The 17,071-nt window shown below is 45.0% G+C and overlaps 1 protein-coding gene across 3 annotated transcripts in view; it reads right to left on the bottom strand.

The window, feature by feature from the left end:
* Positions 1 to 17,071, bottom strand: part of LOC126215393 (aminopeptidase Ey-like) — a 406,189-nt gene that overhangs the window by 22,701 nt on the left and 366,417 nt on the right. For all 3 annotated transcript variants that reach the window (XM_049942100.1, XM_049942099.1, XM_049942101.1), the window contains exon 13: positions 3,910 to 4,053. In XM_049942100.1, the coding sequence (XP_049798057.1) occupies positions 3,910 to 4,053 (144 nt within the window). The remainder of the gene's footprint in view (positions 1 to 3,909; positions 4,054 to 17,071) is intronic.

The raw sequence follows: 17,071 nt of genomic DNA, 5'->3' as shown, positions 1-17,071 counted from the left end.
CGTGATCGCCACAGGTAATTCGGCTAACCACCTAGCGAAGTTTTGTGAAAGAAAAATTTAACTAATATGACGAACTGTTATCAGGGGCTGTATAGAGAAGCCATCGAAATATACAGGCAGTTTTAAAAGAAAAGAAGAAACCATGAAACTTAATGATACATGGACAGTACTTTTACAGAAGCGATACATGTGTTTTATCTTTGACAGATCACAGTTGATAGTTGAGTTTTATCTTTGACAAGATTTATCTGTGACGATCACGCTTCTTTTACGATGTTTGCACTGTGCACCGACATTAAAGTGAGTATCTGGCGAAGGCCGAAGACGACTAGGTTTGTCGGTTGAGGACCCACGGTGCAAACTGCCTGATTGATGTCGTCCCACAGATTCTCGACTGTGTTTAAATGTGGGGAATTTGGTTGCCAGGAAGGGGGGGGGGACGTACGGTGCTATTCAGACCGTGCACGTACACTGCAAACTGTGTGACATTGCATTGTCCTCCTGGTAGATGCTACTGTTCCCAGGACAAACACACACCCTGTAGGGGTGGACGTGAGCACCGAGTATTGATACATACTTGTGCTGATCCACTGCGCCTTGCAGAATGCCAAGACCACCCCAGAACACAATGCTCCGTCCCCTGGCCTGGATCGTTCTATCGCACAGTATTTGCTCTCAGATCTTTCTCGCCATACACGCGAACAGAGTGGGGTGGCGTACTGGACTCGCATTCTGGAGGACGACGGCTCGATCCCGCGTCCGCTCATCTTGATTTAGGTTTTCCGTGATTTCTCTAAATCGCTTCAGGCAAATGCCAGAGTGGTTCCTTTACCATGGTACGGCCGACTTCCTTCCCTAATCCGATGAGACTGATGACCTCACTGTTTGGTCTCTTCTCCAACTCGAGCCAACCCAACACGTGAACGGCCACATGTCATCCGAAAAGGCCGACTGTCGCGGCTCAGTGGCCGTTCAGTTGCGCTACTGGCGTGCAAATTCCAGCCTTCATCACTGGCGTACAGAAGTGAGCGCGGGTGCGCGAAGTGGGCGCCAGCTGCGCAGGCAGTCAGTTGCTCAACAGCTGCACATCTGTTCGCCTGAACAAATCTGTGCAGCTGCTGTTCACCCCTGTTATCTATGGCCCGTGGTGCACCCACAGTTGCCTCAGCACCGGTTTTGGATAGTGACGTTTTGCCGTGCTCGGCACACTGTAACCACGGCAGCTGAAAACAGTTTACAAACTTACCATTTTGGAAATGGTTCCATCCTTGTTTCGAGAGCCAATGTTCGTGCCCTTTAGAACGTGAGATAAATCGCTTCGTTTCTGCTTTACGACAAACGATTGCATCGCCTTCCGCATGCCCCTGACACGCTTCATACCACATCCACTGTTAGCGTCTGTGAGTGGTTACTGTACGGTGACGTCAGAAGTAAGCAGTGCTCGCATTAATGTGATTGGACCGTGTACGTCACACTCTGATGTCAGCAAGACTCGGCAGATCCAGGAGCACCTCTGAAGTTCTCCAACGTACCAGTGGGCGAAACGTCGGGAAGAAAATAGTTTGATGGACCACCACTATACAGGGTGTTACAAAAAGGTAGGGCCAAACTTTCAGGAAACATTCCTGACACACAAATAAAGAAAAGTTGTTATGTGGACATGTGTCCGGAAACGCTTAATTTCCATGTTAGAGCTCATTTTAGTTTCGTCATTATGTACTGTACTTCCTCGATTCACCGCCAGTTGGCCCAATTGAAGGAAGGTAATGTTGACTTCGCTGCTTGTGTTGACACGCGACTCATTGCTCTACACTACTAGCATCAAGCACATCAGTACGTAGCATCAACAGGTTAGTGTTCATCACGAACGTGGTTTTGCAGTCAGTGCAATGTTTACAAATGCGGAGTTGGCAGATGCCCATTTGATGTATGGATTAGCACGGGGAAATAGCCGTGGCGCGGTACGTTTGTATCGAGACAGATTTCCAGAACGAACGTGTCCCGACAGGAAGACGTTCGAAGCAATTGATCGGCGTCTTAGGGAGCACGAAACATTCCAGCCTATGACTCGCGACTGGGGAAGACCTAGAACGACGATGACACCTGCAATGGACGAGGCAATTCTTCGTGCAGTTGACGATAACCCTAATGTCAGCGTCAGAGAAGTTGCTGCTGTACAAGGTAACGTTGACCACGTCACTGTACGGAGAGTGCTACGGGAGAACCAGTTGTTTCCGTACCGTGTACAGCGTGTGCAGGCACTATCAGCAGCTTATTGGCCTCCACGGGTACACTTCTGCGAATGGTTCATCCGACAATGTGTCAATCCCCATTTCAGTGCAAAGATTCTCTTTACGGATGACGCTCCATTCCAACGTGATCAAATTGTAAATTTTCACAATCAACATGTGTGTGCTGACGAGAATCCGCACGCAATTGTGCAATCACGTCATCAAAACAGATTTTGTGTGAACTTTTGGGCAGGCATTGTTGATGATGTCTCGATTGGGCCCCATGTTCTTCCACCTACGCTCAATGGAGCACGTTATCATGATTTCATACGAGATACTCTACCTGTGCTGCTAGAACACGTGCCTTTACAAGTACGACACAACATGTGGTTTGTGCACGATGGAGCTCCTGCAGATTTCAGTCGAAGTGGTTCAAATGGTTCAAATGGCTCTGAGCACTATGCGACTTAACTTCTGAGGTCATCAGTCGCCTAGAACTTAGAACTAATTAAACCTAACTAACCTAAGGACATCACACACATCCATGCCCGAGGCAGGATTCGAACCTGCGACCGTAGCGGTCGCTCGGTTCCAAACTGTAGCGCCTAGAACCGCACGGCCACTAAGGCCGGCCAGTCGAAGTGTTCGTACGCTTCTCAACAACAGATTCGGTGACAGATGGATTGGTAGAGGCGGACCAATTCCGTGGCCTCCACGCTCTCCTGACCTCAACCCTCTCGACTTTCATTTATGGGGCCATTTGAAAGCTCTTGTCTACGCAACCCCGGTACCAAATGTAGAGAATCTTCGTGCTCGTATTGTGGACGGCTGTGATACAATACGCCATTCTCCAGGGCTGCATCAGCGTATCAGGGATTCCGTGCGACAGAGGGTGGATGCATGTATCCTCGCTAACGGAGGACATTTTGAACATTTCCTGTAACAAAGTGTTTGAAGTCACGCTGGTACTTTCCGTTGCTGTGTGTTTCCATTCCATGATTAATGTGATTTGAAGAGAAGTAATAAAATGAGCTCTAACATGGAAAGTAAGCGTTTCCGGACACATGTCCACATAACATATTTTCTTTCTTTGTGTGTGAGGAATGTTTCTTGAAAGTTTGGCCGTACCTTTTTGTAACGCCCTGTAGAACCTGGAACACTCACCAGCGATCATTATTGCATGAAACGATGCAGAAAGGCGAGGGGAGTTTTTGTATGTCAGTTATTCTAACAAAATCCAGTACCTGAAGCGGACACTTGACACAATAGGGACTTGCAGCAGGCCTTACAATGTATTTCCACTCACTGCTATCCGACAGTCAAGACTGCAACCTAGCAAATGCAGGCGAACCTTAGAACATGTGAGACTGCCTTTAGGATGGAGGCAACTGAGCGGGTGACACGTAGCCAGCAGCTGTAGTCGAGACGGCGTAAGAAGATCTCTGACGGCCCTGTTGCCAACTTTCTGAGGCAAAGCGCTAATGGCTGCAGGCGGAAACAGTGACAACACTGAGGCGTCGGCATGGGAGCGTTTACAAAATAGCTTTACGTTATCGGTTGAGGTGGAAGCGCGAAGCTGCCGCGGCCAGTCCACTGCAACTGTCGGGGATCGACATACGCCGATTCGACTACAGCTCTGGCTGCATTAGTCTACTCTAGGCTTCTCTAGGCTACTCACAACTGGTGCAGCTGAGTAATGTTCCTGTAGAAGAACTCCTCGGCGATGTGGAAACCGTACTCGTTCTGCGCCACGCCGGAGAAAACGGTCGCACTGTCCTGCGGCCGGATGCTGTACCCCTCCAGAACGGACCACTCCAGCAACCTGCCGGCACACGGTGGACAACTTTCAGAAACTCGAGCCGAGCACAAGAAATCCGACACGATAGCCTGGCAGCCACAGAGTAAAGTTTTAAACTTATATTCTAAATTTTCAAGTTTAGTGCAGACAGGCATCTCCTGTAGAGAAGTGTGTAATTGTGGTGCGCATACTGTAAGACCTTCGGTACACACACCATCAGATTATTTGACTTGTCACTCTATCGAAGTAGGCGAGTGTCAGCAATATGTCTCGTGGTCTTATCGTGGCGTGTTTATCTTCTGCCGTTAGGTCAGACGATAGAAATGCCATTTGCACGCTTAGAGTAGCAGATTGATGATGACCAACTTTAAACAGAACTTGATTAATTTTCACACACATTTATTGAATTAATAACAATCATAAACCTTACTTAACTTGATTCTGGATACTATTTACAATTGACAATCTGAAGTTCCTTTGGTCTTGGTACGTTAATCTTATGTCTCTGATACTTGACAAATTGTCTATACATTTATCTTTATGGCTATGTACAGGAATATGATAATCTTATTAGGCACAGAATGAAACTTGACTATAGACTGGTACAGACTGGTGCAGACTAGTGCAGACCTACTAATCGGAGGTCTGTACACTCGTTGTAATACCTCGCGCATTCAGGCATCACTGCGCGAGTGTGATCCGCGAGGAGAAAAGGTTCTACGTTAGCAGCAATCTCATTGGCTGCGTTAAATATTAATAAGTGGATCGGCAGAAGCAGAATTTGGTCCGTCTCTAAGGCAGCGCCATCTCGTAGTGCGCAGACGGACGAGCGTTGTGCCTGCACTGTTGTGCTTAGCGAAGCGCGCTCTAGTGGGAAAGTTGGGTACGCACTGACTACACGGAACAATGTACACAACGGTAATGTAGTGCAGACTACATTGAGGTGACAAAATTCGTGGGATACCTCATAACATCGTGTCGGACCTCTGTCTGACTGGCTCGACGAGCCATCAAAGTCCCCGGCAGAAATACTAAGCCGTGCTGCCTCTACAGACGCCCGTAATAGCGAAGGTGTTGCTGTTCAAGGATTCTGTGCACGAACTGACCTCTTGATTGTGTTCCATGTTGGGCAGTCTGGGTGGACAAATCATTTGGTCGAATTGTCCAGAGTATTCTTGAAACCAATCCCGCACAATTGTGATCCGCATTGTCATCCGCAAAAATTTCATGTTGTTTCAGAACATGAAGTTCACGAATGGCTGCAAATGGTCCCAAAGTTGCCGAACATAATGATTTACAGTCAATGATCGATTCAGTAGGACCAGACAACGCAGTCCATTCCATTCCATTTGAACATAGTATCATACCTTGAAAATACATTACTGAACTCTGTTACTGACATTAAGGTTCTGGGCCTATGGGTACAAGATAAGCTTTTGAAAGTTTTTTCTCAAGTTCTTTTATATAACAGTCCCATTTAAAATTGTTATGCTCTGCGTTTGTTAAATTAAAGTGCAAGCAAGTCAACAGTTATTCAGGCGTATTATGCATACTTCCATGCACTACTTCGATATGGGCTAATCTTCTGGGGAAATTAAGCCACCAGCATAAAGATCTTTAGGATGATGAAAAGAGCAATCAGGGCTACCTGCAACCTAACAAAACTGGAAACATGTAGACCACACTTCATCCAGATGAAAATAATGAGCCTACCGAGCCTTTACATATGTGAGTGTATCCTGTTCGCAAATGAGTATCTTTCAAACCAAACTGGACATCTTCAACAAAATAAGCATATGCACAGTGACAACACAAGAAACACAAATAATATCCACATGTCATAGTGTAGAACAGCACTGTACCAAAAACGTGTATCACAGATAACAGTTCAGCTATATAACAGCCTACCCAGTGATTTAAAATCGCAGCAACATAAAATTTTTTTTAAACATAACCTTAAGTGGAAAAATGTTTTCGCTCTGTAAAAGAATTTTTAAATTACAAAAAATAGCCTTGTAAACAATGATTACGTAATAACGGTTAAATTCAAATTGCTATATTTGTCACTTGTAATTTATGATTGTTATCTCTAATTAATTTTGTCGTGCTCTCTCTCTCTCTCTCTCTCTCTCTCTCTCTCTCTCTCTCTCTGTCTCTCTCTCTCTGTGTGTGTGTGTGTGTGTGTGTGTGTGTGTGTGTGTGTGTGTGTGTGTGTGTGTGTGTTTCTGCTCCTTTCGCAATTTTGACTTGTCCTATATTCAATGTAGTGTTTAAGTATGTAATGAATCAAATGGACCAATAAATAAATGAAACGAACACACCCCACACCATTATGGAGCCAACAACCAGCACGTGCCTTGTTGACGACTTTCGCCCACACCTTCTGTTGTGGCGTAACAAGCTAGCTACGCCACACTGAAGTAGCCGAAAGGCACGCGTTAATCTCACGTAGGCTAGAGAAGTCTGAAACAGGAGACGTAATGAATGCTATAAAGAAAAGTACGTACCTGCGGAAATACTTAACTTTAATCCATCCTTGTGGTACATTGCTCTTGACGATACAAGTGAGACTCTTAAGATACATGCAATGTTACAAATGGCGCCTTGCTAGGTCGTAGCCATGGACTTAGCTGAAGGCTATTCTAACTGTCTCTCGGCAAATGAGAGAAAGGCTTCGTCAGTGTAGTCGCTAGCAAAGTCGTGGTACAACTGGGGCGAGTGCTAGTCCGTCTCTCGAGACCTACCGTGTGGTGGCGCTCGGTCTGCGATCACTAACAGTGGCGACACGCGGGTCCGACATGTACTAATGGACCGCGGCCGATTTAAGCTACCACCTAGCAAGTGTGGTGTCTGGCGGTGACACCACACCTTCACGGGGTCTGCACTGTACTTGAACCGTACCATCAGGTCTTACCGACTGAAATCCGGACTGATCTGACGAGGCCACAGTTCCGCAGTGTCTACAGTCCAACTGATACGGTCACGACCCGGGAGAGGCGCTGAAGCCAATATCGTACTACTAGGAGACGCACTCACATCGATCGTCTGCTGCCGCAGACCACTAACGCACTGTCCTAACGGATACGTCCGTCGTACGTCCTAAACAGATTTCTGCGGTTATTTCACGCAGCGTTGCTTGTCTCTTTGCACTGACAACTGCACGCAAACACCGCTGCTCTCGGTCATTAAGTGAAGCCCGTGCCATTGCGTTGTCTGTGGAGATAATGCCTAAAATTTGTTATTCTCGGAACACTCTTGACACTGTGGATCATGGGATACTGAGTTCACGATTTCCGAAATGCGTCTAGCTCCAACTACCATTCCTCGTTCAAAGTCTATTAGTTCCCGCCATGCGACCACAACCACGTCGCAAACCTTTCGATGTGAATCATCTGAGTACAAAAACCATCTCCGCCAACGCACTGGGCTTTTACACCTTGTGTATGCGATAGGCTACTACCGCCACCTCCGTGTGTGTGTATCGCTGTCCCTTAACTTTTGGACCCCAGTGTAGTTCACCTCTTGATACAGTGTAGCACGTCATTCAAAACTACTGAGTGCAGTAATCTTAAATAACCATTGTCAGTGCTTTGATTTTGTAGTTTGGATGTTACTCGGGTTCGCTACTACCACTATAATTAAAAAAGGAAACTATTAAGATGTCAAAATATTATTATTGAATGTAACAATATTATGAGAAGGAAAGTTGCTACTCACCGTATAGCGGAGATGCTGAGTCACAAATAGGCACAAGAAAAGGACTTTCACATTTAAAGCTTTCGGCCATTAGCCTTCGTCAGCAATAGACACACACACACACACACACACACACACACACACACACACACACACACACACACGCAAACGCAAACGCAACTAACACAGACGACTCAAGGCCAATGGCTAAAAGCTTTAATTGTGAAAGTCTTTTTGTTGAGCCCATCTGCGACTCAGCGTCTCTGCTATATGGTGAGTAGCAACTTCTTTCTCATAATATTGTTACATTCCATCCTGGATTTTCCATTGTTCGATTATTGAATGTAAAACTGTTTTTGGAGCTTCTTGAAGGTTACATGACAGCATGAAATTATCTTAAAATATCCACGATTTACTGACCATATAACTGGCTACAATAATTTATTCAACACTTCTTGTACATTGTGTGAGAATATTACGAATTATAATCATCACGTAATTGATGTATGAGAGCACAATGAAAAGTAATTCCTCCGAATTTTTTATTCTGTTCTCTGTGTCGGTCCCGTGTGTCCCCGGACTCTCTCGCTTCGCTGAGGCACGCTGCAACCTTCTGCCGCTAGAGGGGCGTGCAGCATGGCGCTGTCGGGGTGTGAGCAACTCCGTCATGTAATCGACTTTCGAAGCTCAGGAAGCGTGCCTCCATTTCAAATTCGTAGAAGAATGAAAGCTGTGTACGGTGATAATTGTATCTACATCAGTAATGTGCGACGTTGGCTTGTTTTCTGCCTGTAATGAAGAAAACGGTGGTGCCAACCTCATCGTCTCTGACAGCTTAGAATGTTTCCAAAACTTGAAGAATACCGTCCAGGACTTTGATAGTTATGAAGTGCTGTAAGCAGAGTTAAGGCTGTTGCTCCATCAACAAAGTTAAATATTCTGCAGTGACGGTAATCAATCGTTGGGAGAAATGTGCTCGTCGCTAGGGTGACGATGTTGAGAAATAAATATGTGGACACGAAGAATAAAGATGCATAATGTAAATCAAGTTTGTTTTATTTGAATCTCTTACAGTTTTCACAAAGGAAATTCGGAGTCATTACTTTTTCGCATACCCTCTTACAACTAAGATTATTTAAAAGTAATTGTTACCTGCACATAATTTGTCAAATTTCATATTGAAAATGTTCTCGATCTAAAACAGTGATCTTACCAAGCATTTTCCTCTGTTACGTAAATTATTGTGCTGTCTTTGACTTGTTGTGAAATGGTATTTTTTAGTTACAAGTTTAATTTAGTAGGTATTAAAACAACGATACGTAATATGGTGATTGTTGAATGTTAATTATACTTATTTGGCAGAGCCCGCCAGCTCAGCCTGGATTCATTTTCAGCTGAAGTGTCATCTTAGTAAGTTGTAATTGAAACTGTTACAAGTCCGTCAGCGTGCAGTCTTCACAATAAAAACTGTTACAATCCAATGCGAGTGAAAGAATCAGAGGGACAACATGTTCGCAAAAAAGTGTCTACTTATTTGTTCTGAAGTTCGAACCCAATCAAAAATCAGATTAACTCCCACAGTTAAGTACTGATATCATTGTAGGAGCAATTTTAACTCTACATTACCATTTTGTAGTATCAGCTTTGCGTGATGTCCATGAGCTTTTTCCGGTCAAATCACCTGAAAACCATATTTCTAATCCCTTGTGAAACTTCAACTGACATATACTAAGTTTGACCAACAATCAGATAGCAGTATTAGCAGGGGCAGTCATAACGCCTAAAATATCACCTCTCACCTCTCAGCACCACACTGAAGCTTATAGGAACACCGTGCACACGTTTAACTCCAAGAAAATTGTGACTGCAATCAAGATTTTTCATGTTATAGTGTATTATTAATGTTAAATTATTTATTAGCTAGACAAACAAAAATCATTGTGCTTTTATTTAAAAAAATTCTTTTATAAAACTTTGGTTAAGAAATATCTAAAAGATTGTCTTGTAAAATTTAGCTGGGCAAGTTTTTCTATTGCGGTGAAGCGCCTATGACGGACAATCACTTGTTGTTGACAGCCACAAAAGAAGCCCTGCATCACTTTTTTGAATATGTCTTATTTTTCAGTAACTCAGCTCGAGAGAGGCGGTCTTGTAACTCCATATTCTTTCACCAAATGTCCTTTACCCAGTGATGGTACAATTAAGAGGGGCGGGGGAACAAGGCTAATGGACCTTCTTGGCGGATTAAAACTGTGTGCTGGACCGAGACTCGAACTCGGGACCTTTGCCTTTCGCGGGCAAGTGCTCTACCAACTGAGCTACCCAAGCACGACTCACGCCCCGTACTCACAGCTTTACTTTTGCCAGTACCTCGTCTCCTACCTTACAAACTTTACAGAAGCTCTCCTGCGAACCTTGCAGGACTAGCACTCCTGAAAGAAAGGATATTGCGGAGACATGCCTTAGCCACATTCAAACATCCCATACGCTGTGGCTAAGCCATGTCTCCGCAATATCCTTTCTTTCAGGAGTGCTAGTCCTGCAAGGTTCGCAGGAGAGCTTCTGTAAAGTTTGTAAGGTAGGAGACGAGGTACTGGCAGAAGTAAAGCTGTGAGTACGGGGCGTGAGTCGTGCTTAGGTAGCTCAGTTGGTAGAGCACTTGCCCGCAAAAGGCAAAGGTCCCGAGTTCGAGTCTCGGTCGGGCACACAGTTTTAATCTGCCAGGAAGTTTCATATCAGCACACACTCCGCTGCAGAGTGAAAATCTCATTCAAGGCTAATGGACGTCACTACCCCGTTTCCTCCCACTTCGGAGAGAATATTCTATTGTAATACAGTTATATGTGGGGGTGGGCAAAAGTCCTGCCTAAAATGGCGCAGGAAAGCCGCTGGCTTTCAAAATATCTTCCAGACGCCGCGAAATGGATAAATACAGGTCCTGTATGGTTTTTAAGGTCATCTCATACCATTAATCCTGCAAAACTGTGGCGAGTTCAGGTAACGATGGTGGAATGGCCAGAGATTACGCACCCTTCTCTCCAGAGTAGACTACAAAACAAACAAACACCGCCCGAACAGGCTTCGGAGGCCCAACGGTAGCGAGCGGCCGCCATGTCATTCTCAGCCCTGCGGCGTCATCAGATGTGGATACCGAGGGGCGTCTGGTCTCAGTTGTCAGTTTTCGCCGCTACGTCGCAATCGAGCACGTCGTCAGTTGGCTGTACGAGGGCCGAGTGCACCCCACTTGCCAACAGCACTCGGCAGGCCCGGACGGTGACCCGTGCGAGTACTAGCCGAGTCCGACAGCGCTTAACTTTGGTGATCTGACAGGAACCGGTATTGCCACTGTGGCGAGGCTGTTGGCATAAAGTGGACTACAAACGCTCGACAATTTTGATATGCGGTAGCTCTTCCTTGTGCTCCTGGACGGTGCGAGCTGTGTGCCCTGTCATCTTGAAATGTAGTATCACCACTGGAGAGTAAATGCTGTACCGTGAATGGAACTGATCGACCAAAACAGTCTTATAATCCTTGGCAGTAATGCGACCTTCCACAGTATGCTACATCATGGCTGCCTAAATCGTCGTCGATCCCCCACTATCTTTCACTCTCGTTTCATAAACTCGGCCGGAAGTTGGAAACATTGCGAAACAACACACATCCGACCAAATGCTCTTTAGTCCAGGTTATAAGGCCTCACCCACGTTTCCCTGTTAGGGGCTTTTGCATCAGTGATGGATGTGTATTATTAATGTTAAATTATTTATTAACTAGACAAACAAAAATAAATTTCTTGTGAATCTTCAGGTTCTGGCGGCGCAAAGACTGTTCCATTAAGTTTCGGGTGTGCAGCCGCAAGAAATCTTCTTCTTCTTCTAATATTTCGGCCGTATAACGTTCAGCCATCTTCAGACTGAGTCGCCAGACTGCCGCTCCAGTGCTCGCTTCGTCCCTTTATACTGTTGTACCGCGCGACTGCGCATGCGGCCACAGATGCAAATGCGCCAGAGACATTGGTCGGCAGCAGAGACGTGCATAATGCGCGAGTTGTATCTCTGACTCCGCAGTCGATCTGTGTTGGCATATCGATATATCATTGGGGGCTGCACTGTGACGACGTCTTTGCGAGTTTATTACAGCGAGTACCGGATTCCATGATTTATCAAGATTGAATCCACTATCTCTATTAATTAAATTGCCTCCTTCACTATCGAGTCCCAAAAGGATGATGTAGTTGCCAAAATTTCGACGTTGTCATACAACATACTGTGACCATTATCAATACAGCGCTCTGCCACTGCAGACTTGTTGGGTTGTAAAAGTCGTCGTGTACCTCTGGTGTTCTGTACATATTTCTTGGACAGTACGAGTTGTTTGTCCGATGTAAGAAAGGCCACATTCACATGGAATTTTATAAACTCCGGATTTTCGGAGCAGCAAATCACCTTTGACGGAGCCCACGAGTGCAGCTGTCTTGGGTGGAGGACGAAAAATCACTTTCACTGTGTCTGCCGAGAATGCGTCCTACTTTTTATGAGAGGCTACCCACATATGGCAGGAAGGCCATCGATTTAAAGGTTTCTTCATCTTCTTCTGCTTTATTTGTGGCCTCTTTCGGTTTCACTTTCAGTGCCCTCTGCATTTGTTGTGGAGAGTACCCATTGTCTTCAAACACTCTTTGTAAGTGGGAAAGTTCATCTTGCAGACTGCTTTCGTCAGAAATTAAATGCGCTCTGTGAGTGATTCGGCGCAGAGAGGATGGCACTTTGGGACATGAAGTGTATAGGAAGCCGACGCACACCGATCTGTATTTACGTGCAAATAGCTGCCACCATCCTGCCCAGACAATGAGTGTTCTCCGATCTTTGACTCACAGAGCGCATGTTATTTCTGACGAAAGCAGTCTGCAAGGTGAACTTTCCCATGGCTACACTTTAAGTTATTATTTCTTCTCCCTCGACTTTAATTACCACTGCAAATTTTTCTTTTGTTTCCTTTACTGCTTTCTCAATACACAGATTGAATAACATCAGCGATAGGCTACAATCATGTCCCACTTCCTTCTCAACCACTGCTTCCCTTTCGTGGCACTCGAGTCTTATAACTTCCATCTGGGTTCTGAGCAAATTGTAAATAGCCTCTCGCTCCCTGCATTTTACCCCTGCCACCTTTAGAGTTTGAAAGAGAGTATTCCAGTTAGCTTTCTCCAAATCTACAAATGCTGTAAACGTAGATTTATCTTTTCTTATCCTATCTCTTATGAGAAGTCGTAGGGTCAGTATCGCCTCACGTGTTCCTACATTTCTCCGGAATCCAAACTGATATTCACCGAGGTCAGTTTCTACCAATTTTTCCATTCGTCTGTATAGGGCTTATGTTAGTATTTGGCAGCCATGACTTACTAAACTGATTATATATATATATATATATATATATATATTGGCCACGACATCTTGGTACATGATTGTTGCAGTGCCTGTGTGGTTATGGGTTGCATTTTTTCATATGACTTGTCAAGCCAATGGCAGCAAGACATCTCTTGCCGCAACTGTCACAAGTGTATCTGGCTGCTGAGGCAGGAGCAGTGGTAGCATCGCGAAGCTTTTTCCGCCTTAATCTGTCTGACAAGCCTTCATCGTGCTTCGACATTCCAGATGATATATCATCACGCCACTCTGGTCTCGTGCTAGCCCGTGCCTCCCATCTGTTTGTGTCGATTCCAAAGCTCTCCGTATCTCGTTTACAGGAGTCCTCGAACCTCAATACAGGACGTCCTACAGGTCTTTTGGCTATAGAGATCTCTCCGAGCATCACCTCACGTGGTAATCTGTCAGGATCCATACGGTGGACGTGTCCCAGCCAGCGGAGTCGTCTCTGCTTCAAGATAGCTGAAATACTGTTGCAGTTAGTTTTAGGTAGCACTGCTTCGTTGGTCACTCGGTCCTTCCACGTTACTGCGAGGATGGATCTCAGGCACCGCACGTGGAAAGCATTAAGGCGACGTTCTTGTTTGGCACAGGTAGTTCATGTTTCCGATGCATACAAACGGATGCTGAGGACGCAAGTTCGATATACAAGAATTTTTATGGTCAAAGAGAGTTTGTTGTTTTTCCAAACACGTGTAGAGAGTATGCCAAAAGTTGCCGCAGCTCTTCCAATGTGAGCATCAATTTCCTTGTCAACAGACATGTTTGATTCTGTAGTAGATCCGAGATAGCAGAAGTTATCTACGACTTGCAGAGTAGTGCCACCTTGTGTGATATTCGGCTTTGTGTCAGCACACTGAACCATAATTACGGTCTTACTGCTGTTTACACTCACCGAGAATAGGTGGCACGCGTGACTAAATCTTGATACTAGCTCTTGCAGCTCTTCTGCGGAGTTCGCAACAATTGCAGCATCATCAGCACACAGGAGTTCACGAGCGACGTCTCGTAGCGCTTTGTCTTACTCTTCAGAAGACTGACGTTGAAAAGCCTTCCATCTTTCCTAGTATACAGATGTACTCCAACATTGCAATTCTCGAAAGCCACTTGGATCAGACCCGAGAGGAAAATTCGAAAAGGTGTAGGTGCCAACACACAGCCTTGTCTTATGCCACAGTTCATACTGAATGGTTTAGATGTACTGCCACCGAAGATTACAGAGCCACGCATATTGTCGTGAAAAGATCTTATTAAACTCGCACTTAAAAGTCTAAACCTAGGCAAGAGTACAGGCCGTGATAACTTACCAGCAGAAATCATCAAACTTGACTGCGTTTTGCCGATATTGTATCAAATCCTACTGCAGTGCTGGGAAGAAAGCCCAGTACCTCAAGACATGCGAGGTACAAATATAGTAACAATCTATAAGCGAAAAGGCGACAGAGGTAATTGTAACAACTATAGAGGAATATCTCTCTTGAGCATTGCTGGAAAGGCGTATGCAAGGATAATCCTGAAGAGACTGCAAACCTTGGCTGCTCGGATCTACCCTAAGTAACAGTGTGGATTTCGAACTGGGAGATGGACAAGTGACACGATATTCACCTCGTGCCAACTATTAGGGAAGTGCCGCGATCACAGAGTGCCATTATATGTGGCTTTTGTTGACCTCAACAAAGCCTTTGACACCGTCAGTAGGGCGGGACTCGTCAGCATACTGGAAAAAATTGGATGTCCCCCAACTCTGCTGTCTTTAATAAGATTAAACTCATAGTTCGGTAATTTTCTCAACTCTCAGCACTTGCTTTCTCTGGAACTGGGATTACTATAGTCTTCTTGAAGTATGAGGGTATTTGGCCTGTCTCACACATCTTGCTCACCAGATGGTGTGTAGGACTACTAACTCACATATGTATGTTGCAAAAAAATATCTTGGTAATTGGTCAGCATGTAAGCATTGAAAATGACTCACTCTACATCGTTATGATTGATCAATTCCATGATTTATGGAACATAAAATTTACTATCTAACTTGGTGTCTTTGTAGTTTTCTCACCAAATGGGGCCTTGGGATGCTGATCATCATTAAAGACTTCAGGGGCAGAGCTGAAAATAGGGCACTGGCAGTATCTCGTTCATTATTTTGAGTTGTTCCAAGCACACAGCAAGACCTTCTGTAAATCCTCGGGCGAACGAAAAAATGGCTGACATCGAAATAAGTGTCCAAGGAACAGAATAGCAACTGAAATCACTCAACAGAGGAAAGTCCACTGGATCTCACAGGATACCAATTCGATTATACACAGAGTACGCGAAAGAACTTGCCTCCCTTCTAACAGCCGTGTAGCGCAAGTCTCTAGAGGAACGGAAGGTTCCAAATGATTGGAAAAGAGCACAGGTAGTCCCAGTCTTCAAGAAGGGTCGTCGAGCAGATGCACGAAACTATAGACCTATATCTCTGACACCGATCTGCTGCAGAACTTTAGAGCATGTTTTTTGCTCGCGAATCATGTCATTTGTGGAAACCCAGAATCTACTCTGTAGGAATCAACATGGATTCCGGAAACAGCGATCGTGTGAGACCCAACTCGCTTTATTTGTTCATGATACCCAGAATATATTAGATACAGGCTCCCAGGTAGATGCCATTTTCCTTGACTTCCGGAAGGCGTTCGATACAGTTCCGCACTGTCGCCTGATAAACAAAGTAAGAGCCTACGGAATATCAGACCAGCATCTTGTTCTCAAACAGAACACAGCAAACAGAACACAGCATGTTGTTCTCAATGGAGAGACGCCTACAGACGTTAAAGTAACCTCTGGCGTGCCGCAGGGGAGTGTTATGGGACCATTGATTTTCACAATATATACAAGTGACCTAGTAGATAGTGTCGGAAGTTCCATGCGGCTTTTCGCGGATGATGCTGTAGTATACAGAGAAGTTGGATCATTAGAAAAACGCAGCGAAATGCAGGAAGATCTGCAGCGGATAGGCACTTTGTGCAGGGAGTGGCAACTGACACTTAACACAGACAAATGTAATGTATTGCGAATACATAGAAAGAAGGATGCTTTATTGTACGATTGTATGATAGCGGAACAAACACTGGTAGTAGTTGCTTCTGTAAAATATCTGGGAGTATGCGTGCGGAACGATTTGAAGTGGAATGATCATATAAAATTCATTGTTGGTAAGGCGGGTACCAGGTTGAGATTCATTTGGAGAGTCCTTAGAAAATGTAGTCCATCAACAAAGGAGGTGGCTTACAAAACACTCGTTCGACCTGTACTTGAGTATTGCTCATCAGTGTGGGATCCATACCAGATCGGGTTGACAGAGGAGATAGAGAAGATCCAAAGAAGTGCGGCGCGTTTCGTCACAGGGTTATTTGGTAAGCGTGATAGCGTTACGGAGATGTTTAATAAAGTGGCAGACTCTGCAAGAGAGGCGCTCTGCACCGCGGTGTAGCTTGCTGTCCAGGTTTCGAGAGGGTGCGTTTCTGGATGAGGTATCGAATATATTGCTTCCCCCTACTTATACCTCCTCAGGACATCATCATCATCATCAGTTATCTGCTATATTAGCAGCTCCTTTGCCTCTCCATTTTCTGCGATCCATTGCTTCCTTCTTGAGGCTGCTGTATGTTGTACCGCCCATCATGTCATCCAGTATCTGGAATCTCTTCCTTCTTCGCTTCTTTTTCCGTTCTACATAACCTTCTAAAACTGTTTTTATCAGTCCGTCATCCTTTCTTAATGCATGCCCAATACAATTTCTTTTTCTTCTCTTTATTGCATCTAGTAACTGTCTTTTCTCTCCCACTCTTCTCAGTACCTCTTCATTTTTCACTCTGTCCATCCAACTTATTCTTTCCATCTTCCGCCATGTCCAGATCTCAAAAGCCTGCAGCCTTTCTCTG

This window comes from Schistocerca nitens, chromosome 12 (genome assembly GCF_023898315.1).
Source record: "Schistocerca nitens isolate TAMUIC-IGC-003100 chromosome 12, iqSchNite1.1, whole genome shotgun sequence".
NCBI lineage: Eukaryota > Metazoa > Arthropoda > Insecta > Orthoptera > Acrididae > Schistocerca > Schistocerca nitens.
Note: the sequence above shows the minus strand (reverse complement) of the source record. Positions and strands in the feature narration are given on the sequence as shown.